Here is a 27,778-nt window from a genome sequence, read left to right as displayed (position 1 = left end):
AGAGGTAACGAGTTTATCATACGATAAGAATCGCAAAAATCGAGAAGCTGCTCAAATGCACGAGTGCTTTGATTCGAAGGAAATGCACATGAAATAGCTATTAATTCTGCGCATGATTGTTTCATACAGAGTACATAATATAATAATGATGATAATAATGAAGGCTCGAGTGTGTAGGTAAACGTAATATTTTGTACTTGTGTGCGTCTGTCAGTAAGGGTATGTATATACGTAGAGAAACATTATCAATCGACTGCGCACCACTGGCTCTATTTGACTCCGTCTCTGTTGCACTCGTTTTGCGCTCGCGCGCGCGCGTGTGTGTACGAGCGCGCGCTTGAGTGTAGACTCACACACATAAGAGAGGCATACGGACGGAGTAGAGCTGGAGCCGCGTTCCGGAGTCGGAGCCGCTCCGGAGTCCGGAGAGGGGCTATATTGCGCTCGTGTGAGAGTCGGGCAGCACATCAGTTTACACAGTATCGCTGCTCTGGCAGCCAACGCGCATTGCTCTCACTCGCTCGCTCGCTCGCCTTTGCACACCAATTGTTGTTAGTATGCATATATATTTACATGCCCATACATTACAATATAAATAGTAGATGACTCGAGCGGGAGGAAGAGCAGTGGTATGATTTAAATTTTTAAATCACCAGTGCGTAATGTGAGCCTCGCGGGCGTGTGCTTGCCTCCTGTGTTGCTGTGTGTCGTTCTGTGTTTTTATTTGTTGTTTTTTTTTCAAACGTGCGGGCATCGACGCATTCGAATCGATTCCCAGCGATCGACGCAGCGAACGAGTGCACTAGATCGAGTGATCCGTGAATAGTGCGACAAATTTTTATGCCGCGATAAAGGAGCCGTAGGAAAAATTTAAAAAATCAGGAGGCATCTTTGGCTTGTGCATTGCAGCAGCAGCAGCAGCCCCGCCTCCCTCTCCCACGGAGTGGCATCGACAGTATATAGTTATATATCGTGGCACAGCAGCAGCGGTGTTGCAGCACCAGCAGTCCAAGCGAGTTTTATGGAATATTCAGCAGAGTACGATTCATTTATGTAAATTAATCGTTTTTTTCCTCTCAAAAATTTCGCTCGTATCGTTTCTACGCGCTAACAAGAATCCTCGCGACTACGTGTGTGCGTAAGTAAAAGCAAGTGTTCAACTTTATGTGTGAGTGTGTGTGAGTGTGTGTGTGTGCGCGAGCGTTGTGCGAAGATATATATACGTATATGCGTGCTCGGTGAGAGCGAAATAGAGAGAAAGGCGTGTGCCGCCAAAAGCAAGCACAGCCAGGGCTCCTCTGATCAATGAACTCTAGCGGCGCGGCGCGCTGCGCATCTTTCTCATGCCTCGTCGTGCTTCAATCTATGTATATCCGAGACTGTATGTTAAACTTGGCCAAATCTTCCAAGGAAGAGAGAGAGAGAAAGAGATCGAAAGTTTTTTATTTCCATCTTTTTCGTAAAAAAATAGTCTGCGAATATATACATCGATGCGACCATCGAAGCTATACGCAGGGTCAGAGCTCGCTCAACTCTGACTCTCTCGCTCTGCGCGTGCTTTTTTGATATTTTTATATCTACGTCTTCGCAAGGGTCGGCTTTTAACGAGATTATTTTTCTGACATTAAGCGTTCCGACTCGAAAGTATTTGATTTTGTTTGACTATCAAAAGCATCGCACTCGGCATTCGCGCGCACCCATTTAAATTACAATTCGAATATACAAAACAGATTAGAACGGATAAAAGCCCGAATGTAGCTTGGAAAGTTTGTGTTTTTCATGCTTTCGAGACTTGTTATAAACTGTGAAATTTGAAAAATATACAATTTTTATATTGAAAACTATAAAAAAAAAAAACAAGTTTCTCGCAATGTCAATGATTTTTTTCGAGCATCCATGAACTTTTAAGAAAGAAAAGGTAATTGATGCAATCGCTTTGATTTATTCGCGGATTTTTTCATTCTAATGCACGCACCAGCTTTGTTTAAATCATAAACTTCGAGTTGGCAAAGTTCACGCCCGGAGCGGATAACTTTTTGAACGATAGAGGGCTTGTGGCTATGCTTAATGAAATTCCACAACAAAAATGTTCGATAGTAATTTATGTCGTTCTGAATGAATTCTCACACCCGACGACGGGATCTATTTCAATGTAGTAGCTGGATGAACTTTTCTTCAAGTAGGTCAGTCAATAGTTGAAGTAAAAAAGACAAAAGTTTAACTTTGTATTCAAGCCCGTTTGGACGTTCACTACAGTATGATGAATTAAAAAATGTATTCCGTTTGCACGTGTATCGAGCGTCATTCTTTTTTTTAGTACAACTCACGAATACACAAGTGTACGCGGACGCGTTACATAATTTAAGTACAATGAAATGGGTTTACATAAGAATGTTCCTGAATATTTCAATTATATTTTATGAATTATGTGCACGAGTAACAAATTCTTTGATAGGAAAATATAATCACATCAGGGCAAATAGTTGGTAGATCTTTTTGAGGTAAGAATTCTGCTTCATACTAGAGATTGAATTAACGAGATATTGTTTTACATCTATCAAATCTAAATTTGATGGAAAAAACGTGTAATATGTCTCACCAGTAGCGGATACGTTTCCGGTGAAATATTAATCCTCGTACCATAAATACATACACATCACAGGTTTGGGCCACACTGAGACATTATATTATATTTTACGCTTCAGCAAATCGAATAAAAGTAAAAGAATACTCACGGTTTTATTCTTACATTGCATTCGAAGTTGAAATAGATGGGATAGTAAAAAAAGTACTCTTTGTACAACGAGCGTTTTCGATGTATAAAAATATGTTCAAATTGTGAGAAAATACTATCGGTTCTGCGGTCCAATTTTTCAATACTATCACTGTGTCACACTTTTCATTCTTCCATGCGGTAGAAAAAAAGCATATCCAGTCGTACTATCCAATAACAAGACATCAGCCAGAGCAAAAAATACACAAATTTTTAAAATTACTCTTAATGCGTTTCATATCTAAGGTCAATTATTGAAGAGAGACCGAGCTACGCGCATGAAAAATTCGTAGACTTATAAAGTATTCAAGTGTTAAAGATAAAACATTAGAAAGAAAACCAGTACAGATGAATTAGCTTTTTTCTTAGTATTATGCTAAAATCGTTGCAAAAAATGGTTTATTCTTTCAAAGTAATCTTTATTAACTTTAGTCAATGTCTTGAAATCTAGTTATAAAAAGTGTATATAAATAAAACAATTTAAAATGGCATCTGATAGGTCGAACAATTTTTGACTCGAATTCCAATAAAAAAAGCGAAATTTACGTCGAAAATTGAAACTACATAAAATTGAATTGCAATAAAAGCGCGCGATGCGCGTCAAAAATTGTATGAAAAATAAAACAACAAAGTCATACCTCACCAGTTCTGCTTGTAAAAAGTTTTAATTTTTTTTTTTTTTTTGCATTTTTTACAAGAAGTACTTTTTGAAAATGCACAGTCAAAAGAAAACTGAAGTATTGAAACTGATCAGATACATAAAAAAAAAAATATTTATCCAAGACAGTCGAGAAAAATATTTACAGAAAGTGTCTAATTTCAAATACCTTGCACTTTGAGTAAACTGATTCATGACACTTGCGAGATTGAATATATGCACTTACAAAGAGGGAATTTTTTTTCTGAAAATCTGACGTATCACAAAAGTCTTGAATGTGCTTCATAAGTTGGTTAGTAATAAACTACGGACAAAAAACTTCCCATCAATTAAGGTACTGAAGGGCATACCTAATAAAGGGCAATCAAAAAATCAATTTGTAAACCATTATTTTTCTATTGATTCATTTATTATTTATGTGTAATTTTTTTATTACAATATTCTATGATTATCTATTCTATTTTTAATTTTTCTTACCAACGTGGTAAATTATTGTATAAAAATTGGTTCTTAACAAAAGCTCATCAAAGATTTTTCTAATCAGCTCAGCCATTTAAGAGATAAATTATTAGCCATTTAAAAATATTTCAGTTCAATAAAAATGTATTTTAATATCCATTAAAATTGATATTTTGACAATACTTGTAATTATTATAACATCAAAATCTATAAATAGATCGCTTGTGTATTTTTAATATTCACTGAGTTTATATAAGAACGAAAAAATTTTTAAGCATGATTCAAGGTAATATTTAATTTCCGCATTTATAACACGTTATTAAATGGTCAATTGTCTTCATTTCTTACTGTTGACACGAAACTTTTATAACAGCTTATTCATTTTTTAAGAACTCTTAATAACGATAGAAGTGTTGATTAGAGCAAATAAGAAATACATTTATATTTCTATATTAATTATTTCATAATAATAGATTAGATAATTACTTCCATGTAATAATGTAATAATACGTATCGTTATGTATAGTGGATGATTTCACGTATGAAATTACGTTATTATACCAATGCGATCGTAAAGGTCTCTTGAACATCCCTCATATGATTTCTATGTGATTTTCATATCATCATAATAAAATTTTAATATGTGGTAGCAGAGTAAAAAAAGTAAATCATTCAATAGTACATTGAATTAAAATGACCGAGTACCTCTCAAATAAAGTTATTGTAAATACATAGGTTTTTCAATGTAGACATACCCCTGAAAAAGTCAACCATTCCCTTCGAATCGATTTTTCGCGACAGAACCTTACGAACCTACTTATATATTACAAGCACATTGTATGTATGTTACGAGTGCCACGTTGGAAAAATCGATTTTCTTTGTATTGGGGTGTGCCTCGTGCTCCGTTTTTTTTCGAAAATCCTTTTAAATAAGGACATTATTTGAATTCACAAACTCACTAGTTTTTTTACCAATCGTTAATGTATATGTATTGTTGATGCTTATTTGATTCACACTTACGAAATGATGTTTTATGTTTCATAATAATATTAAAGAAAAAAATAAAATGTTGTCCACAGATGCCAACGTAGAACTGAAAGAAACCAAAGAAATATTCGTCGATGCTCAAGTCCGAGCAATGACGAGAACTCAGATTGGTGCATCGCCGGTTTACGTTAGATGAAGAGTCGCTACGTCGGCATCGTCATCGGCGGTGATCGTATTTTATCGAGAAAAAATACGTGATGAGCAAGATGCCACACAGCCATTCGAGCCCAGCGGGTGTCGACGTTGGCGGCGGTGGTAGTCGTACACCACCGGCTACGCCCCGAAAAGCTGGCAAAATGCTAGCTTTCAGGATACAGATGCTCGACGATTCCATCACGATATTTCAAGTGCAGGTAAGACATACAAAATCCATCAAGCTATAAACTTATCGAGAATAAAATCGACTGAAAACATCTTTATCCGAAAAATTGAGCCCAGTAAAGTAAGATTAATCATGTTGCAGATCTTGCTATTATCTTGCAAGCTTATATCTGAATAAAGTCTTAACATTTTTGCAAGCTTGTTAAGTTCACTGATCTACGAATAAGGACTGTATGGTTTTTGCACATTTTATTGTGCTTACGAATCTGGAATCCATGATAAATATTTCTAAATTTTACTCAACCTTTTTTTGACAAAATGATCATGTTGATGTATACAAATCCAAAATACATGCATTCCACTAGTTCCTAAGAGATTCGCATACATTCAAAAAAGTCCACTAAATTGTGGATTATAAACTCGATTAAAAGTTCATAGTGCGTAGCATTTACATAATTAACCATTGCTCCTTTTGACCCTGAGTGAAAAGCTTCATAAAATGTTTGTGTAAAGATACGTATCTGTGAAACTCACACTATTTTTATGCAAGCTTTTATATGTCATTGAACTTTTCAAGCAATCGTAAAATAAATAATCGAAAGTTTCTTCGTTAGATCAAATTATTAAATAAATCAAAAAAAGATTATTTTAACGAAAATGCAATTGAGAGAAAAAGAAAGAGAGAGACAGACAGAGACAGAAATAATCGAGTTGTACAGTAATTAAATGAATACGTATAAAAATTGAGTGAATGAAAAAAGAATCGATTTTTCGATCGGGACATGCCACCGAGGTAACATTTTCCACACCATGTCTCGATGGCAAATCTAAGTGGTACTAAACAAATGAAGTTTTTCTATGCAATCAGGAAGAATACAACAATATTGAATGAATGACCCACACAGATTCATTTGCGTTGGTTTAAAAACATAGCATATGTGGATTTGTAATAAGCACATTTGCGTAGTATGAACCATAAACAAAATGATTGTCCATTGAAGCAATAATAACATAAAATTTAAAAGGAAGAAACTTTTTCTCAGTGAAGTAGTTGGAATTTGTTAAACTCTTTTATATCCTATTGTTTATCACATGAAAGTTATGTGTCTTTTGATGAGTTTGCGTGATGGATTGGTGGATTTTGAGAGCAATATCTATAATTTATGCGTTTTAATGACTTTTTAATGATCGATCTACCCGTCATAACGATATAAACGGCGCCGGCGATTTTTTCAATCTCTTTTCGATGAGGATTAGATGCAATTTAATAAAATGCAATTTAATTGCGATGTTATTAATCTCTATCAGTATTTCCGGGTCAGTGATGAATTATAATCATCGTCCCTTCAAACTTGCAACGAATGCGTGCATCAGCGATATATTTTTTATTCTCGCGTGTAAGATCGAGGTTATATGAACTATTAGAGCAGATGTAACGCATTGATTTTTTTAGCCTCAAGTTTACACCTAGGTATAAATGATAGTTGTGTGTAGCCTGGCTAAAGGTACTGTTATAGATGATCACCTTTAACGCGTTGAGATAAGCATAAAGGATTTTTCATTGTTTCTCAGTGAATACATTTACTCAGTATATTTACGTTTTTGCAGGCGAAGGCACTTGGACGGGTACTGTTTGATCAAGTATGCAAACAACTGCATCTCTTAGAAGCGGACTATTTCGGTCTCGAGTATCAGGAGCCCAATGGAACGAAGGTAGGTAAAAATGTCATAATGCATCATTTACTCGGCTCGCCGAAAAATGAGAAATTCCAAAGACGTTATAACGTATCCTTGGCTTACACGCTCGTATTACGCATAGCGTTCATAGGTGCGCTTTCTCCTCTTGGCGAGATTGCACCGGCAATAATAATTCGTACATCGTCCATCAGAGTTGCATACACAGAGCATCGAGCATAATGTATTTTTGTTGGCCTTTCAGTACTGGCTGGATCTCGAGAAACCAGTTTGCCGACAAGTGGGGCTGTCGCTGGTCGACCCGCTCCTCAGGTTCTGCGTCAAGTTCTACACGCCCGATCCAGCCCAGCTCGAGGAGGAGTTTACCCGATACCTGTTCTGCCTGCAAATAAAGCGCGATCTCGCTCAGGGTGTACTGTCCTGCAACGACAACACGGCAGCGCTCATGGCCAGTTATATAGTTCAAGGTTCGTACCGAGGAATTTTTCAATCTCCAACTCGTGACGCGTTTACGCGCGCCTTTGTCTTCTTTTTTCTCGCTTCGTCGAATAAGCAGCTTCAAAATTGCGCATCTTCCGTGATATGCGCGCGTGTGCTCGAGCTATACTCGTACGTATTCGAGTGCGTAAGCTAGATATCGTGTGCTTCATGCGATCTGCGGGCGCAGACGTCTTGATTAATACTCCAATCCCATCGTGAGGGGATCAGACAATTGGCTCATTGTCGCGCAAGGCCATTGTGAGCATTTGGCTTTCATTATTATAAACTCTCTCGGCCGCTTCGCATACGGTTTCTCTCTCGAGAGCTGCAGCTGAACTGCGCGACCATAAATTATGCGGCCATCTATGTGTGCGCGTGTTACGCTGCAATTTCGTCGCATTACATGATGAATCTAAAACTCTCTAGTCCCGACTAATGTATCGTTTGTCTTTTGGCTTTTTCTTTTTCATTCACAGCTGAATGCGGTGATTTCGTCATCGAGGACTATCCTGATCACACGTATCTGTCAACCTACCGATTCATGCCACATCAAAATCCCGAGATCGAGCACAAAATAATGGAGAACCACAAAAAACACGCGTAAGTTTGTAAAAATTTCCACGCGATGCTCGAGCTGCGTTCGACCGTAAATTAGCTATCGTAGGAGTTGATGCTTATTACCGTGGCCTTGATCGGCCACTCGCAAAATCGGCTAATAACAGGAAGCGGCTCGAGTGTGCAGCACATCTATGAACGTAATCGAAACGTTGCTTTTGCTTTTTCGTCTCTCTATACAGCGGCCAATCGCCAGCTGAGGCGGACTTGAATCTATTGGAGACGGCAAGACGCTGCGAACTGTACGGAATGAAGATGCATCCTGCCAAGGATCACGAAGGAGTGCCGCTGAACTTGGCAGTGGCGCACATGGGAATTTTGGTCTTTCAAGCCTCCACTAAAATCAATACCTTCAGCTGGGCTAAAATCCGAAAAATTAGCTTCAAGCGAAAAAAATTTCTCATCAAGTTGCATCCCGAGGGCTATGTAAGTTCTCGCGATGATACAGTAACTGGGCACGAAACTTTGACGTCGTGTATCGGTTCACAGGGTTATTACAAGGATACCGTGGAGTTTTTCTTCGATGGTCGCAACGAATGCAAAAACTTCTGGAAAAAATGCGTTGAGAATCATGGCTTCTTCCGCTGTTCGATAGTCAAACGAGTTACGCGACAAAAAACTCGTGTGCTAAGTCGAGGATCGTCATTTCGGTACGTATACATCGAAGAAACTCAAAAAAATCTATAAATTTTTATAGCTGAATGATCATTAATCATTTCTTCTCATCTTACTTCCAGGTACAGCGGAAAAACTCAGAAACAGATTGTTGAATTCGTGCGTGACAATTACGTGAAGAGACAGACGTTCCAGAGGTAAGCTATTAATAGCAAATATCGCAACAAATTGTTAAGGCCGCTTCGAAAGTTTAATGTTGATCAAACACAGTATATAAAATAATAACTTTGGTTTAATACTTATGTAACGGGTTTTTTATAACACCTGAGTGATTTGCTTTTATATATTTTATCTCATATTGTTCTTTATAAGTACTCGAGTAGCTAGTGCATGAGTTTGAGTAATGCCCTCCACCCCTTCACTTCTCCTGCTGAATTGTATCATGACAAAGAGTTAATTTCGGACTTTGTACATTTTTACCCAACAATGATTTCATCTTTGACAATAGCATAATTTTCGGTCTGTTCTTAATGAATCGGATTTACTAAACACTTGTTTATATTTAAATCAACATCCTCAGTAATTTTATTTCTTGTAATATACGTAATTTTAACTTTGATTATATCATGATTTTTCACGTTGCATTTACAACCGAATTTTGTTTGTCGTTTTAAAAACTTGAGAGACTATTCATCGAATAATCAATAAATAATTTACAAAGTATTGATTTTTTCTTGCACTGTGTGAAAATTGTGTGATAAAACGTTGTTTTCACTTATATTGTTATTTTATTCCTCTTATTGTTATTCTTTATTCTGCATCACACATGATCATTCTGATATATACGTTAAAAACCTGTTATCGATGTCAGTGTTGCCTGCCTGGAACAAAAAGGGTGGCGGGAGTCAGGCTCACCATCAGGCACGATTTCAATACCCAAATAATCATGTTCCATATGCATAAGTAAATTTATAATGACTTCGTGATTTACTTATCCATATGTACCCTCCGTCAATTTTTAAATTAACATTGTTATGTTTGAAGTATATATAAAGAACTTACGTATTCTCTTTCTCAATTTCACACTAATTACCAAAAAATACATTCATTCTTACTATACGATATTGAACCTCCATTGCTCCGATTCTGCATACATCAATTAATTGGCGTATATATACATTCAATCTGGCGACTATAATGATAATAATTATAGCAAAAACGAACCTTATGATTGTTATTGTTATTATCATCAAATCACCATTCACTAATTTTACATGTATAAATATGTATAATACAATAGCCGTCGATTTTCGATTTACATGTAGTTGTGCATATATACTATGTACTCATTTTCACAACTTGTTTGAAAAAACTAATTGTGGATAAAACTATTGACCAAATTGTGATTTGATACTTCAATCATCTTTATAGCAGTAGTTCGATAAAAATATATAGAATTTGAATTTTCATAACTTTTTCACTCACATAATTTATATTGCAAAACCCCGTAATAAATCTTTATATTTACTTCGTTACTTATACTACGTCATGTAATATTTACTAGTCATACACTTACTTGAAATATTTTTTAAAAAATCATAAATTTTCTTCATGGTCATCCGATCTGTCGTGACTTAAGCATGAGGATCTTATTTATTGATTGAAACATTGTATGATGACATATTTTACAGAATGAGGAGGGTTTGATGTAGCTAATAAACCAAAAAGTATTATTAAAAAACCAAAACAAAAGCAAGACTTGTGTTAGCCTTGTTAGGTCTGATGCTGAACTTGACTCTCTCTTGCTCGCAGGTCCAATTCGTTCCGGCAGACTAGCAGTGGTAGGGCATTTCAGGGCTCGGAGGGGGGAGGCTATCGTGGAGCCACATCGAGCAGCTCTCTTATGGGTAGCTCCAGCATCTCTGCCCACCCCCTCCTGCCCCTCGGCGATCCTTGTAAGTACCATCATAGAGAGAGCGAGAGAAAATATAGCAAAAATTGAGCAACAACACCAAACACTGAACACTCAACGAGATTTCAGGAAAAACGCTTCAATTCCAAGTTTTAATTTTTGTTTATTAATATTTTTCCTCCAGTATGTAAAAATTTAGTATTATTTCAATTTTTTTGAAAACTTTGAACAGCTATTAATTTATCTATTATAGTGAATTGCCATCGAGTTCTTTCGTTTTTAATTACATTAATATTCATGTAAATAATTATAATTTGTTGCCGTCTTGTAGTGTAGATTATAAAGTAGCTTTTACGTAGATACATCGATTGGCTTCTTAGATTACGAATAAAAATAGCCAAATAAATCTCTGAAAATTAATTTAAATCTTAAATAAAAAATTTAATTGAGGATACATCTCGTTAATTTCTATGAAGTATTCGTTTAGAGAGGTAATAAAAAGTAACCGAACCATGTGATTTTAGCCCTGGAACCAGCTCTGTCTCTGTCATGCGGTTCGATGACGCTGGATTTTCCGATGACTGCGACGAGTGCCTCGATAGCCGGGATGACTCACCGACGCGACGACACAGCTACGTCCTATCGGACGCTCACCTCTATCGACGTACATTCCCCGGCTATGCCCTACAGCCAGGCCCAGGTAGCAGCATCTCATGCTGTCAACCACCATCAGCCGCAGCAGTTGCAGCAAGCCAGGACTTCATCAACAGGTCGTATCAGCCCCTCTAACAGCAGTCCCTCCGAATATCCGGAATCCAGGCCCGTATTATATAAGTATTCCTGGCAGCGATCTGCCAGCTGTCGCGAACTTTATCTTATTAACTCTGATCATGACTCGGATCATCATTATAACGATGATTACGACGGTATTCTTGCTCGTTCTCAAAGCGCTTCAAGCACAAAACCTCACTCGCTCGATCGAGACTCTGTGCCTGATAAAATTTATAGTAGCTCTTACCCTGGTGCATCTTCCGCCGAGTCAGGACACGACGGTTCGGCGCACGCTGGTGATCTTTCTCATGACGATCTGTCGCACGACTCGTACGAGTTGTTGGAACGCGAGGCTGAGTTCGAGGATAACGAATCCGTCTCGAGCGCTCACGACGATCGCGATCATCAGAAACAAATGTCGGATCAAAGCGACGAAGGCATAGAACCAGAAATGTTCTTCATGGATCCTGAAACCGAGTCCTTTGTTAAGACTAAATCAATTAGGTCTACGGATAAGCAATTATTCAAAAACGTACTTACGGACATTAAAAATTCTAGGGGTACCAAGCCCAATGATCGGTACATGACGAATACCGTATCGCAAACATCGGTAGATAACGACTTCATCATTACTGAGTCGCGTATCCAACGGACGAATACTAAAATCGAAAGAAAGTTTGAAAAACGACACGCCAATTCGGTAGACGTTGCGCCAACTTATAAGCCGGACCCCCTTGTTATGCAAGTTCAACAACAAAAAGTCACAGTCCTTAACGAACTAAAAAATCTTAAACCTAAATATAAAATCACTCACGTTGATTCTGAAGTATTAAGGGATGAGGGTATCATGAAGCCAAAATCGCGAATCGACGATGATGTTAGTCCAGTCGATTTGAATAGGGGCACTAGGCAGAATCGAAGTAAAAACGTAGACGATAGAAAAAGCAGAGAATCAGAAATCATTTCAGACAAGTATCCATCGAAAATGCATGAAAAAGAACGCAAAAGAAGCGATAGAGAAAGTTCACGTAGTCGACGAAGTATGGAGCGAATTGATTCAAGGGAGACGAGACACTATGCAGAATTAAGACGCAGCTTGGAACGTCTTTCAAATAGACGACAAAGTTTTGAACGATTAGATTTTGAGCGAGAAAGACGGGCCAGTTGTCGAAGTGATTTCAGAGATTACAGAGGAAGTATAGAAAAAATTGATACACGCGAATATCCTCGAAGTATGGAGAACCTTGATTGTAGGAGTAGGAAAAAGCACTGCCATCAATCAAGTCCAGGGCGTAGCCCTTCATCAGAATATGATTATAGATATTCAGAAGTACGATATTCCGGTAGTTCTCGAAGTCCTCGTAATAAAAGTACTGACAGAGCCGACAAACATAAATCTGTTTTCGACTTTGACCCTGTTGCTATTGAAAGACTGAGTTCTTTCGAAAGGTACGAGATTCATAAAAAAGAAAAAAGAGCTGAAAAGAAAAATAAGGAAGAGAAAGAAAGAAAAAATCTTGAGAGCAATTACGCTCGTACAGATTATAAAGAAGTTATACACATAAGTGACAGAAGTCAACATGGTAAGCCGAAAGAACGAGATGATTATGAGAGTTTGGAAAAAGCAAGAAGGGAAGCAGAACGTCGCGAAAAAGAACGTCAAGTGAGACAAAACATTGAATCTAAAATTGATTCTTTGATCAGTGCCCCAGTTGAAAAAGAAAATTTGAAAACCAAAGCAATATTTTCGGAATACGATCCAAAAGTAGTCGCTGGAAACGTTGTTGGATTTCCAGATGATCCTTCATCGCGTAGCCATTCACCGATCGAAAGAACTAAGAGCGATCCCAATCCTACACGACAAAGATTAGGCTCCAACAGTAAAAGACATATGCTAATGCACCAAAAGTCGATCGACCTTACGCCAGCTGACTCAGGTGATGAAGATGCTTTTGCTCCAGATGGCATTCAAGTACGAAAACCTAATGTTGATATACCTTATACTTTACATAAACGTCACGTGATGAATGGTACTGCTTCTCACGAGAAGGCTGATTCTGATGGTTCTAAGCTAGGGAAAATTGCTGCCAAAGTTTTAGCTAAAGATTTACCTAAATTGCCTTTGCAACCAGTAACTGATGCTTCTTTTGTTGATTTGACGAAACTTACACCAGATCAATCTCGTAATGTTCTCCCAAGTCCTGAGAAGAAAGTTCTCAATACTAGTCCGTCGACTAAACTGAAAAGTATCTTAAGTTCAAAATTATCATCTAGTATATCACCGGATAAAAGTCCAAAAGTAAGCCCTTCAAAAAAACCATTGGGTAAAGAATCGTCCAAATCAAGTTCTTTAGAGTGTAAGGAAAAAGGTGAATCTTCTAGAGCAATAGGGCCTAAATCTCAAAGCTTAGATAAGAAATACACTAGATCACCAAAACATTTATCTCCTACTGATCCTACAGTCTCTATAATCTCCGTACTTGAAAAAAGACGTTCTCCTGATTCTGGTTCAAGAAGTCCAAGCTTATCGTTTCATGAGATCGTAGGGATGGAAATCAAAAATGAAATTGAGCGAAGAGAAAAATCAAAAGCACGTGCAGCAGAAGAAGGTTTAAAAATATCAGATAATATGGATAATGTACCACTTCCAGAAATACCGGATAAATCGAAAAAGCCACCTATTCCCGAGAAAAATATTGCTACTGTTCGAAAACCGAGTAAGTTAATTGTTACTGATTATTCAACTGATGATCCTGGTGAACTTGAAGGTCGAGTGTCAGGTCCAACTTCGCCAAAACCACCTCCTTCGCCGAAAAAATCAAAACCTAAAAGATTAGATAAACCAAGTATTCCAGAAAAAACTAAACAAATTTTAGATAAAATTGAATCTAAATGTACTACCATGAAAAGGCCAAAAATAATTGATACAGGTCAAGATGATTTTGTAGAGCCAATAGCTGATTTGCCCCTTGACGAAGTACCTGTAAAACCTCATTTGGAATTAGACTGCTTGAAAGTCCCAGAGTTTACTCCATTTATGTTGAGACCACACGGTGAACCTATACGATCTAAATCTTTATCATTAGCCGAAGACAAAGCCCCGATCGATACTCTGCTATCGCCAGAAGCAGAAAACAAAAGTTTTACTCAAGATGTATCTCCCAAAAAATTGAGGAAAGCAAAGTCAGATTTGTGTAAAAAGGATTTCAAAAAACAATCCAAATCTTTAGAAGGGGATAAGCCCCCACTCCGAAAAAGTGGCTCTAGAGAGCTCCGAATTTCTCCTTCAGGTTCACGAATAGATAAATCAAAACTTAAATTAGAGATGCCTCAAGAGATAATTATTATTGATTCTCCTGACACAGTGCCTGAAGTAAGTATAATAAAAGGAAGATCAAAATCAGTTAGTAGATTATCAGATCGATCTTTTTCAAGAGATGATGAAATAAAACCACGTGCAAAGTCCGCTTCTGTAGAAGATGAACTAATAAAAATTGTTAATACTTTTAGAAATGAAAAAGGGAGACCAAAATCATTAATTATTACTAAAAGTATGAGTGGCTCCGAAAGAAGAGATTCTTCAGATAAAGTGTCACCAAAACGATCGGCCAATGTTAAAGCAAAATCTGATTTCTCAAAAATATCTCCTAAAGTATCTCCAAAAGTTTCTCCCAAAGTTTCCCCAAAAGTATCACCGAAAGTTTCTCCAAAAGTGTCGCCAAAAGTATCACCGAAAGTATCACCAAGGACTTCACCAAAAGTTTCACCAAGACAATCGCCAAAAGTTTCTCCAAAAGCATCTCCTAAGAAAAAAATAATAATTGGCAGTCGAGATGTAAAATCAGACAACATTATCGTAATTGAACGAAGTGACATTTCAAAACAAAAAGAAAGACTTCAACAGAAATCTCAAGAAATGAAAAAGGCAAAGCAACAAACTTCTGATATTGTCAAACAAGAAGAAAAACCTACTGAGACAAAAAAAGATAATGTCGACCAGAAAAAGGAAATTAAAAAATCTCCTGTAGTTTTACGCAGAGCTGGGCAAAGTCCTGTTTTATTTGCTCGAGCTCGTTTAGGATTATCAGAGGGCAGTGGAATTGGTGCTCTACAACGACAAGGAGCTGCCACGCAGTCTCCTACCTCTCAAAGAAGAGCTAAATCTTTGGATGCGCCAGTTATATCAGTGCATCGATTACCACCAGCAAACGCGTTTTCTAGTAAAGATGACACTGTCGATGTCAGTGAAAAAGTAGAAGATAAAACAAAGCAAACTGAGTCTTCGGAAAGAAGTAAATTGAAAAAACACAAACCGTCTCTTACAGAATCTTCATCAAATCAAAAATCGGACAGCACAGATCATACGACGATTCCAGAAATTTTTACAGACTCACACTCAAGTACAGAAGCATCAGCCCAGTATTTAGAATCTCCTCTTACTGAAACTAATGAGGGAGGACCTTGTCCTGATTTATTATTAGATGATGTTGAAACTAGAAACAAAATAATAAGTACAACTATGAAAAAAGAACCTTTTGAAATAAAAGAAGGTAAACAACCTAAATATATTGATCAAAGTTCTGATTCAAATACAGAAGGCAAAAAAGATGTTACAAAGTCTAAATTTTCTCTCAAAAAAATCCAATCAGATAAGAAAATGAGTGAAATGGTGAAGAAAATTGTGCAAGCTGAAAAAATCAAAGAGAAACAAGAATTGGAACAAGAAAAATCAAAGGCCAAAGAAGAAGAGGGAAAATTAAAAACAGAAAATAGATCAAAAGATAAAGATGATGTGCCAAATGTAACTGTTAGCCCCGCCAGAGGTAGAGGAACCACAAGGAGTAGAGAAGCAACATTAACTGATTTTGGGGATTATCCACCAGATGGTCCTGATATGGCTAAATCACCAATCCAAATTTCTATTGAAGAATGTTCCGATGATGACAGAGATCGCAGTGATGTAGGCATAGATCCAGCAACTTATGAAATCAAACCTGGTGAAAAAAAGCGATTAGATTCAGGAGATACTAGCGAGGACACTTTGGACGCTTTAGACACTCAAATTCAAATGCAAGCGATTGGAAGTGGAATGAGCTCTCCAGATTATGGTATGGATAAGCTCGACGAAAAGACTTTGGTTGAAGTTGAATTAACACCAGAATATTTAGAAATGCGAAAAGATGATGAATATGGAGCTGAAGAACTACCCGAGGATGAGCCTGATGAAAATAAATTAAGTGTCGATAAAAAAGGTCGGTTGAGTACGGAGCGATCTCGAAGTGAAGAAACCAATACTTGGACTCCTGACCGAGAAGATCCAGATTCGAGCTCATGCTCGATTGCTCGACCAATGGGTATAGGGCAAGTGCAACCAATACTCGATCGCCGGGAAATTGCAATGATAAAAGAGCAAAGAAAAGAAGCATCTTTAGAAGATGAAAGTAGTAGTAGTTCTGTTTATCATGGTCGATATAGACCTGATCTTGGAGGTGGAACTTGGAGACATTTTCCACTTGAAAGTTCTGGTAGTTCAAGTTTAGAAGAAGGTTGGATACCACACGATGATCAACTGCAATCCCAATATGAGGATACCAACTTACCTGGAGAACCTGGTTTTCAAGATGAGTTAACTGACATACCGGGTGGTTTTGGTCCTTATCCAGTTCCTGGACCAGAAATTTTAGCGAGTTATGGCGCTTTTTCACTATCGAGAACTTTGTCTAGGATATCTGAAAGATCTACGACTTCTGAGCAGGATAAAAGCGATTTGGAAGATTCTTTCAAACCAAGCTCTAGATCTCCAAGCCTCGATGACGAATCGTTGATATCCAGTGACCATCAACCATCTCTTTCATCTGATCCACCATCAGCAGCGGCTATATTTTCTATGTCAGAAGACCGTAGAACTTCTTCAGAACTGCCTGAAATCCCTATTGATGTTTCTGGTCGAGAAGATGATGGCAGATCTCCAAAAAGTCGTAGAACGAGATTGAAATTCCAAAACTCTGAGGACTGGCCATCACCGCCAAGTTCTGATATGTACGAACCTCCTATTGTTAGCCATGTCGAAACATTTTATATGGAAATAAAACCAGAAGAAGCTGTCAAAGTTACAGTAACTGACAGTACAACTGATACCCCTGAAGGTCAGCATGGTCATAGTGATTCAAGTGATGAAAATCATACACTTCATGATGATTTACAATCTACACTGCTTGAAGAAAGTTCATCGGCCACTATTGATGGTACAGTTAGAATGGTTGTTAGACCTCGTTCTAATTCACATAAAGGTTCCTCTCATAGCGAAGACACATCTCTCACGGGATTATCAATGTCTGAATGGTCAAGTTCGACAACTACTGTTCGACAATTCTGTCAGTATTCGGGTACAAAATCGGACGATAACTCACTTGCAGATTTGGGTGCTTCAATATCGGACTGGTCTGGCAGTACCACTATCATTCCTCAGCACTTTTATTCTGTCATGAGTGGAGAAAAAAGTCAAAGTGATACAACTACTTCTGAAAAAAGTGAAAAGAGTATGAGACCTAATTCAAAGTGTCAAGTGATGGACAGTCCAACTTATCCTGAAGAATCTGAAACTCAAGAAGATAAACGCTTCGATTCTAATGATGAATTTGCCGAAGCTCGAAAATTTGTTGCTGATCAGTTTGATGAAATGCAGCGACAGACTATTAGCAAAGAAATTCCATCGGCTCCAACCCAGAGCATTGAAATAGCTCCCCCAAGAATAACTCTTACTCGAGGTGAAATAGATGATGATATTGAACGCAATTACGATCTTTTACCAGATATAGTGGACCTTCCTGGAGCTATTCCAGAAGAAGATGAAGATCAATTATATGATAATGTACCAGCCATGCGATATTCCACTGGAGATCACGTTCGTATGGACGTTAACAGAGGCGATAGCTCAGAAGATATGCATGAAAATTATGCTGGATTTTCAGCAATGTCCAGATCAGTAGAAGAAGATTGGTCTTGCGAAGACAACAGAAATATTCCAGAAGAAATTCAGAAAAGACATGCTTTTAATAGAGCTCGTTCGGATCCAATGCAAAATCCAAAACGATGTGGTACCAAGTCGACTGAACGACCGATCATAGTACCTATTCGAGCTAAATCTACGCCCTATTATTCGACCACAAGTTTGAGTGGAGAATCGACGACATCTAGTCCTCCTATGCAAATCAAAGCTCAAATCCGTACAAAAACGCTACCTTATCCGTCAGGTCGAAGTCCTCAGAGTGAAGGAGATACTTCTTCAAGTATGGACAGTCCAGGTCATACACCAGATCGTGGAGGTCAGCGAACAGCTTTCAGAAGAAGAAAGCAGCAAAGAAGACACAGAGTAGTGGTCGATCTTGAAGTAAAAGATGGAAAAATCTGTTCAAGTACAGATTCCAGTTTTGATGTTGCTAGCATACCACCTCCTCTATTGCCCGAGCCAAGCATCGATATAATAGACGACGACGAAGAAGAACTACCCGAAGATCAAAAATAAGCCAATTAATTAAATATTGCAGTAAGCTAATACAATTCACTTTGAGTAGGTGATTGTTGCACAGTTTACTAAATAACGAGAATAACTTAATATTCTACTGCAACATACCTTAATGAATTGAATAATTCTTATTCACTTTAACAAGCAAAGAAAGTCAATCTTATTTAATAGTTTTTAACTTGCCCTAAAGTTCTCTTACGCGTTGGAATTGAACTAAACACAGCATATAAGTATAAATGTTTAAAAATTGCAATCAATTACTATTATTAAAAATTGTAAAATAAAATGATTGGGTATCATTCTCTTTTTTAAAAAAAAGTTTCTGCCTATTTTAAGGAAGAATTTTTCAGTCAAAGCAACATTCTATAACGGTATAATGTTGTTTGACATTTCAAATCCTTTCGACAGGGAAATTGTTCCAATATTATATGTTTATATGAGTAACGACAATCATCGCTGTCAAATATAATAAATTAAAACCAAAGGGAATTTAAATAATAACGATGGTGTATCGTTTGGCTTTTATGAACGATTTCCACTGTAGTCGTTATTTTTTGTATGAATCGAAGGGAATCTCGTAAAAAATTTTTTCAACAAACATTCATTTTGAATACTTTTGTCATAATCAATGATTGATAATGTAGTAATATCTTTTGAAAACGAATAGAGATTAGCATTCAATAATAGTATATCAAAACAATACTTTTTTTTACTTACGTGCCTAGTTTTTATACAACTGTCGTTAAAATACATTTTTTATAAGGACGATGTGACAAATCAGACAGTATGAACTTGTCTCTTTTTTACCCTCTTCCACAATCTGTGTTCTTTCGATGAATCGTTGATGGTTTCATGAAGAATATAACTGGTTCTACCTAAAATAGAAATCAGAGAAATTGAAATTAATTTTAATAGGATCGTTAGGTAAAATATAAGTATCGAACTAATTGCGCAAGATAACTTAGACTGATATGAATAATTTTTATTTTAGTTGACTTCATTGTATGAATTTATTCAATTTTCCAAAATTATTGATTAAAGATACCAATAATAGAAAAGGAGAACCTATAAAATAAATCGATTAACCGTTACCGAGCATTGATCAATGTGATGGAATAATTGCAGCACACATTCAGACTTCAGTCAGTTCAAGCGATATATTCGATTGTTATTGTTATAAAGTATCGTTATAAACACCATGACTACTTTCAACGTTCTGCTAAAGCCAAAAATTCCTCCTCGTACTATTGTACCCTGGAGCCCCATAGAGAAACTTTCGTAATTACTAAATTTTTAAAATTAACGATGTACAGCATTAATGCTTTTTTATTTTTGTACAAAACCATATTTGAATTTAATATGTATGTAATAATACCCGTATATATAAGGAAAAAAGAATGAATTGAATTTGCATTAAAATTATCATCTTCGAACAATTTACACCAAAACTTCAGCAGTATTAGAAACCGACTGATATAATAATGATGTATCTTATAACTCAACGATATCTTAACACAATACTCCATGTAGAATAACATGACGGCGTTGCGAAATTCATAATAATTTTAGCCTTGGACATTTAGGGGAACAAAATTAGTATTACAGTTGTGAAAGGAATTTTCAAAAGAATACATCGACAACTTATTAAGATCTTGAATTTAAATTTTCTCATTTAAATAACTAGATAATGCAAAAGTGATGGTCGCAGCTTTTCGATATCTTAATAAAAGCCTTTTGTATCCGACATGTCCAAATGAAATGAATTTTTTTGGTGCAGTTAAGAATCGTTTTGTGCATTTTATTTGGCAGGTGGTGGTGACGTTGGTGATTACAACCGCTGGAACTATCAAAACGGCTACGTTAACTCGCCGGCTTGGCACATGCCTTACCGCGTGAACCAGCAGGTGCGTAACGTAATGGTTCACGCAACGCCGGCAAACCTTAAAAACCGCTTCTTACCGCTCGGTACGCCTATCATCTATCCTCGATGAAGAGTCAAAAATTATTGAAAACAGGCACGAACTTAGATATTTTGTCAGTACATCGTTGCGATTATTCGCCTCGACAAATGCCGTTTCCATAGTTAACTATAATCAACTGTTAACGTATTTCTTCAATATTTCGCCCCTCTTTTTTCGTATTGTGTACATGTTACTGTCTTTTTCTTACTATTATCTGGGTATAGTCCAAATATTATGCAACATTTCGTGATTCGTCACATAAATGCATTGTCCGAGCACCATCCTCATCACAATCATTCTGCACTGTATACGTATATTATCTATATATTTAGACATAAATAGACAATTTGCACATTTTACGTTATCAACATCACACTTTTGAAATCACTGAAATGAATTGTAAAGAATCAAAACTCACATTATTCTCGCTAACATTACAATCGCAAGTAGTTTCATTTTTACCCCTTACCCTCATTACATTTTCACTCACAACTTTTCAGCAGCTGACTCAAACAAGTGTTAAAAATAGTCAGTCTCTGATTGTAAAAAAAGTTTAGAGATCAACATTTTTTAAAATTGAGGTGTTGTAAATTGGTTCAAGTTTTGCATAAAATTTATGAATAGATCATTTTCATGCACCCGGGTAAACATTTTCAGGAGTAGTCATTAATTAATTCTCATACAATACATCATCACGTGTAAAAATATCATGCTTCATCAGATTAAAATCCAAATAATTTTTATATTTTTGGGTAAATATACTTGTACAAACTTACATACTTTTTTCGTCATCTTTGAACTTTTCATCAAATTTTGATACCACAATGCCGCCGAAATTTTCTGTGTATTATATTTATACATACTATCTATAACCCTTTTAGTTATTGAGTATGTAGAGTTGAAAATTAATTGTGCCAATGAAAAGATCTTTTGCCCTTGTAACTATCCATATTGTATATTTCAGCTATATTTCAAATATTTGAAAACCCGTGAACCATTACGTAGCGCTCCTTTTACAGAAAAGTACCGTAACTCCTAATATTTTCTTTTTCGTAATTCTGAAAAATTAGGGGTTCGTATTTTTCAATAAATATTGAAAATATACTAATTCATCGTAATCGCCAATCACTGCCACTCGTCATGAATTATTCCTCTTTGTCCAATTCATGACTTTTGGATCACAGCTACGTATTTTCTTGTTTTTAACTGTACTTATTATTTTCTGTAAATTATTACGATACGTGAGATTAAAAAAAAACGTTTTCAAACCACAGCGTGCATTTTAATTATAATTATTAATCTATATCAGGTATTTGAAAGAGTTTTCGATATTAACAATATATTCTCGCACATATTTTTACTCGTTCAAACTTGATCTCAACGATGACCCAAAAATATTTTGAACCATTAAATTTTTGAACGATTTTTAGACGTAGTAAACTATTTACTATGAGCTCAACGATTTACAAATCATAGCTTATGATAAGTTACATAAGAAATTACTTCTTGTGTATTATTCATCTTAAACTACTTATACGCATTACATAAATGTGAGTGACTATGTATTTTCTTGCATGTGAGGCATGATCTACCAAATTGCTATACATTTAGATAACAAGTATTTCTTAGCTAATTATGACGAAGAGGAAACTTTCTTGAAGAAGACTCTTAATGTTACGATATAATCGGTCGCTTTGTATGATAGCAAAACATTTTTCATGGAAATTGTAGATGCTTGTGTATCATCGATATCCAGCGTGAGAATCATCATAAAGTAACCAAGAGTCTTTTATCGATCAAGTTTAATTTATTTGAAGCCATAGGTCAATGGGCGTTCAAAATCATTGACGCTCTCTTGTGGTATTGTACAAGTGACACTTGAAGTTGTAAATACAACAAAATATTGCAAATGGTCATCTTTCAATCCTGGCATCTTCCAAAATGTGCAAGAAAACTTATTCATACAAGGAAACTCGTCGATCTTGTTTGTTCATTGTTCAAAAAACTATCTTTTTATAGATAATAAATTATAAATCAAGATATTCGAAAATTATATAAATGTTAATTTTTAACTTTAATTAATAATATATTTTTTAAAAATTGGTTGATCAATGTTAAGGGATTTTATTGTGAAAAAAGTTGCTTTGTTATTTCAATGTCAAAGTTTTTGTCTATAAAACATTACTTATCCGATATTTTGGGATATTTTAATTACAAGTATACTATCGGCATGATCTTGTTCAAACAGACCAAATCTTAAATGCACGAAGTATAGTTATAAATATGTCAGAAAAAAGGAATTAAAATTTTAAAGTTGAGCAGAAAAAGCTGCAAAATACGAGGCTTGAAATTAGAAAAAAATTTGATAAACATGATAAATGAATAAAATATAGACAGGTATGTTACGCGAACGATATCTTCATTTTCTGAGAATAATTGAATGTATTGAATGTCAGTTTTACTCAGATCAAGAATGTGAATTTATAAGATAACTTTAACAATTAAAAAATCAATGAATTTATATATAACGTAATACTCTTGTTACAACTCTATTATTATATTCGTTGATAAGTTTGTGGTGATTTTCCTGGGCGATCGTTGATTGAAAACAAAAAACTTTATAATAATCAGAAAAAAGGGTATATATAAATGTATGTTATGATAAAATTGAAGGAAAAGAAAATTTCTGAAAAAAAACTAATTTGAGTTTTAGGGAATCTATAATTGTATATTGATCATTGATACATCTACTTCATATACATACTATATATAATATAATAAATTATATACAAAGTCAGTTTGAAAAACTTATTTTATTAAAAAATATTTATGAATCGGTTAGACTTTCAGTTTTATTTGTATTCTCAAATTTTAATTTTTTTCAAATTATACCTACTTTTACCGTACGTAATTTAATAATTGAGTTTTTTACTTTACTATATTTTTGACGATTCCTGTTCCTTCATAATTGCTAATTCGTAATCATCGAACTTTGTTATACAATTATACTTTTTGGAAATGTCGATCATATGGATTTTCAATGCGAGTGAGTAAATCCCGAACATCTCCACTTTATGTCATTTGGTTTTAATTCGTAGCAGTTGTTTTACATGTTCGCATAATTATTTGACGTATATTATTAAATGTAAGATAGATTTTTAGGCGTTTTATGATTTTTTATTATGTTTAGTGAATTCAACAGTAGTCAATGAAGAATTCATACCTAAAGTAGATATTACTATTTTTTTATTTTTTAATAAATTAGAAAACTTTTAAGTTTAAGTCCCTATCTTATATTTAGATACTTTATACAAATCGTGTTATCCCCCGATAGTTTCCCTTTTTCTTAATAATATAAAATACAAAATATCTAACTCCATATTACTTTTACAGCCGATGAAACGGATTTCGATAAGCATGAGAGCAAAATCTTAACCAACGGACATCATTCGACTCCACCGTCATCTCCGATCAAAACTTCAGACCAAAAAAATTCGGTATCGCATTACAGCAAGCCGTTAACTAATGGAAGTTGGAATCGCAGTACCACCAATTCAACAACGTCTTCGGTAGAACGAATCGTTACGGTAACTTCACCGGAAATTCCAATCAAACCTGTGAGAAATGGAAGTATCGTCGGGGCCAGCGTTGAAGACATTGACGTGCGAAAAACAAAGCGTTGGCCTACAGATAAAGCCTACTTTATAGCTAAGGAATTACTTATGACTGAAAGAACTTACAAGAAAGACTTGGAAGTTATTAATGTGGTGAGTGCTCCATTTAAAATAAGAGTCCTGTTCCGTCAAATCGTAGAGGATTCTTTACTCATTGTTTTTCTTTTTGTTTTAGTATTTCCGTGAGGAGCTGTCTAACAGACCCGAAGGCGAAAACGACTGCATCGTCACTCTTCTCGAAAATTTGGCCGATGCTCACGAACCTTATCTGCGCGACATGGAAGAACGAGTTACACGTTGGGAAAGCAACGCGCCTCATAATATCGGCGATTTTCTGGATAATACTCTGAGAGAGATGCTGCCACTATACGATGAATATATTGAAAATCTCTTGACGACTATTGAAAAATTTGAGTACTTCATGAGAGCAGATCGTGAATTTGAACAGTTGTGCAGAGTTTTCGAGGCACAAAAGTACTGCTATCTGCCGCTGACGAATTTTCTAATGAAGCCGCTGCAGAGATTGTTCCATTATAATAGTATTATCGATAGTAAGTGAACTAATATGTCTTGCATGAATATGTCGAATTGCAATTAATTTTTATTCTTCTACCTCCAGGATTAGCTGATTATTATTCAAACGATCACATGGATTACGACTACTGCATGTCAGCAAGAGATCGCTTAAGCGACACATTGCGACGGGCTTTGGATATTCTCAGTGAAGCGGTAATTTTTATTTCTCTTTTTTTTAACAAATTAAACACTGACTCACCAGGTTTTTCTATCTCTTTAGGAAAATAAAGTCCAACTGTGCGAATTACAAAGGGATATAAATGGCTTTGACAGTTTACTCCAAGGCGATCGACGTTTCATTCGACAAGGTTGTTTACAAAAGTACAGTCGCAAAGGCTTTCAACAAAGGATGTTTTTCCTGTTTTCCGACGTTTTACTATACACATTCCGCGTGCCGCAACAATCCACTCAGTGTTTCAAGGTTCATGGTCAAATGGTTTTAACGGACATGAAAATCCAGGAAAATGACAACAAGACTGGAGCTGACTTTGCATTCGTCATTCATTGCCTTGGAAATCAGTAAGGCATTGAGATCAAAACGAGATTAAATTTTTTTTTACACATCTATCTTTTCTCTTGTTACAGGTCTCTTACGGTAGCCGCTAATAGCAAAAAAGAAAAAGAAAGATGGCTGGATGATTTGAATCAGGCGATACTGTTGAACGATTCAAAGGAAAGCTCGTCGCAGTACCATAGTAATCTCAAAACATGCGGTACGACACATAACTTACCTATGTCTAGATGAAAACATAAAATCGTACATTTGATTAATTTGAAAAATTGAATAGTTGCTGGATCCAATGACGAGATGAACGAGCAGGGAGGTACCAGTTGCGATATTGATCGGCACTCCAGCTGTGGCGGTGCAAAGGCTTCGCAAAGAAGCAATACTGCGGTCCATGTGTGTTGGCATCGCAATACCAGTGTTAGTTATAGCGATCAGCTCCGTGCCTTCCATGTAATTTGATTTTTTTCCATTAAATTTATAGCAAACTTCAGCATATTAATAATCATTATATTTATTGTAGAATCAATTAAGTGGATTCTTACTGCGCAAATTCAAAAACAGCAATGGTTGGCAAAAACTCTGGGTAGTCTTTACCAATTTCTGTTTGTTCTTCTACAAATCTCATCAAGATCCATTTCCACTAGCTTGTTTACCCTTGCTGGGTTACGCAGTCTCTCAACCTTCAGAAAAAGATGGAATCAATAAAGACTTCGTTTTCAAATTGCAATTCAAGAATCACGTTTACTTTTTCAGAGCAGAAAGTGACTATACTTTAGGAAGATGGATGGAAGTTGTGCGTAGTGCAACACAAGAAAGTCATATAACGTCCAACTAGTCTCGCTTTAACATTAGCAAAAGCAAATGCAAAAAAACTATATTTGCAAGATTAAGTGTACTCGCAATTCGAAAGTTTCGTTACTTGTTAGTCGTGAATATTTTTTAATGAATTTTCAACGATCACAATGTTTTATAATTAAAATAAAGAACATAGTCAAAAAGGTTTATGGCAAAAATTATATTATTATAATAGAATAGAATATGCAAATAAAATTAGAGACCAATTTGTGCTAATCAAATTAGTACTTCGTTTATATACAATACACGTTTGTATGATATACTTGAATTTATACAAGTTTATTGAATCGTGATCTTAAATTGAAAAATTTTTCACCTTTAAAAAAAATTTGTAAACAAAAAAATGAAAATATTTTATTATTAATAATGTAAGTACAAAGATCACCAAGTGATTAGCTTAACCATTATGTAAAAATAATTGTACATATAATAAATTAACTAAAAATCATTTGCAGCAAAGATTATTGTTCAAAATTTATTTCAAATAAAAATTATGTAATATATTTTCATAACTTTATTAGTTCTATACTTATAAAATAAAAAATTCGGGAAATGCAAAATTTATCCCCACATGTTAAAACATGCCTTGACCTTAAATTTATCTCAAAAATATTTTTGCATCCAGCTCATAAATGGTAAAAACGAATTTAGATAATTCTGGTCTGAAAATGATCTAACCACTTAAAATAAGTGAATATTTTATTTTGATTTTTTTTAAATTCTCACGAGCTTAAAAATAATTTATAAATAATATCTCAATACAAAAAAAATTATACAAGAACTTCTGTGATAGAATTTTATTATTATTTCCTAACAGTATTTAATAATTAAATAAAAAATGCCCATGAAAGACATGTAGAGCTAATTATATAGCATAACGGTTAGATAACTTATAAAAAATCAACAAAAATAGTTAATATTGACACAATTTGGGCCGAAAGAAAAGGTACTTTTCTAGATCAACTGAAAGTCGTAGTATTTTTGTTAAAAACATTTCAGACATACGTGAATAACATAACAAACTTTGTTTTTCAGCAAAACGCTTTTTTATGAAACTTTTCAAAGCAGTAATCTATAAGTAGATTTGATTTTAATTGAAAACGTGCTCCTACATAATTTCATTAAAAACTAAAAAAGAAAAATATTTTTTATCCAAAACGAAGCTGAGTTATTATTCCATGTAGTTTTGCCTAAGTTTTAAAGTCTCGTTAGATAATTTTTCTTGGTTATTAAGTAATTTCAACGATTATAAAGGTAAAAGTAAGAGTTTATGGGAAAAATTTACTAAGAAACATGCTCATTCAAATTGCGTTCTAAATTCTTACAAAGAGG

General features: G+C 35.4%; 1 protein-coding gene across 2 annotated transcripts; it reads left to right on the top strand.

Annotated features, from left to right (window-relative positions):
• The first annotated feature begins 428 nt into the window (after positions 1-428).
• On the top strand, positions 429-26,905 carry LOC106651595 (FERM, ARHGEF and pleckstrin domain-containing protein 1). Of its 2 annotated transcripts, none has more exons than XM_023462290.1 (17): positions 429-1,038; positions 4,971-5,291; positions 6,868-6,972; positions 7,199-7,421; positions 7,911-8,034; positions 8,232-8,475; positions 8,539-8,699; positions 8,787-8,861; positions 10,477-10,619; positions 11,101-11,346; positions 24,227-24,600; positions 24,683-25,058; positions 25,127-25,236; positions 25,304-25,602; positions 25,669-25,796; positions 25,872-26,041; positions 26,112-26,905. In XM_023462290.1, the coding sequence occupies exons 2-17, from the start codon at positions 5,136-5,138 to the stop codon at positions 26,424-26,426; spliced, it is 3,249 nt and encodes a 1,082-aa protein (XP_023318058.1). In that variant the 5' UTR covers positions 429-1,038; positions 4,971-5,135; the 3' UTR covers positions 26,427-26,905. The 2 variants fall into 2 exon arrangements, with proteins under 2 accessions (XP_023318058.1, XP_014225655.2); XM_014370169.2 differs by having other exon boundaries at positions 429-1,138.
• Positions 26,906-27,778: the final 873 nt, after the last annotated feature.

This window comes from Trichogramma pretiosum, unplaced genomic scaffold (assembly GCF_000599845.2).
Source record: "Trichogramma pretiosum strain Unisexual culture from Peru unplaced genomic scaffold, Tpre_2.0 scaffold9, whole genome shotgun sequence".
Taxonomy (NCBI): Eukaryota; Metazoa; Arthropoda; class Insecta; order Hymenoptera; family Trichogrammatidae; genus Trichogramma; species Trichogramma pretiosum.
The sequence above is the reverse complement of the archived record's forward strand: the minus strand, read 5'-3'. Positions and strand labels throughout refer to the sequence as shown.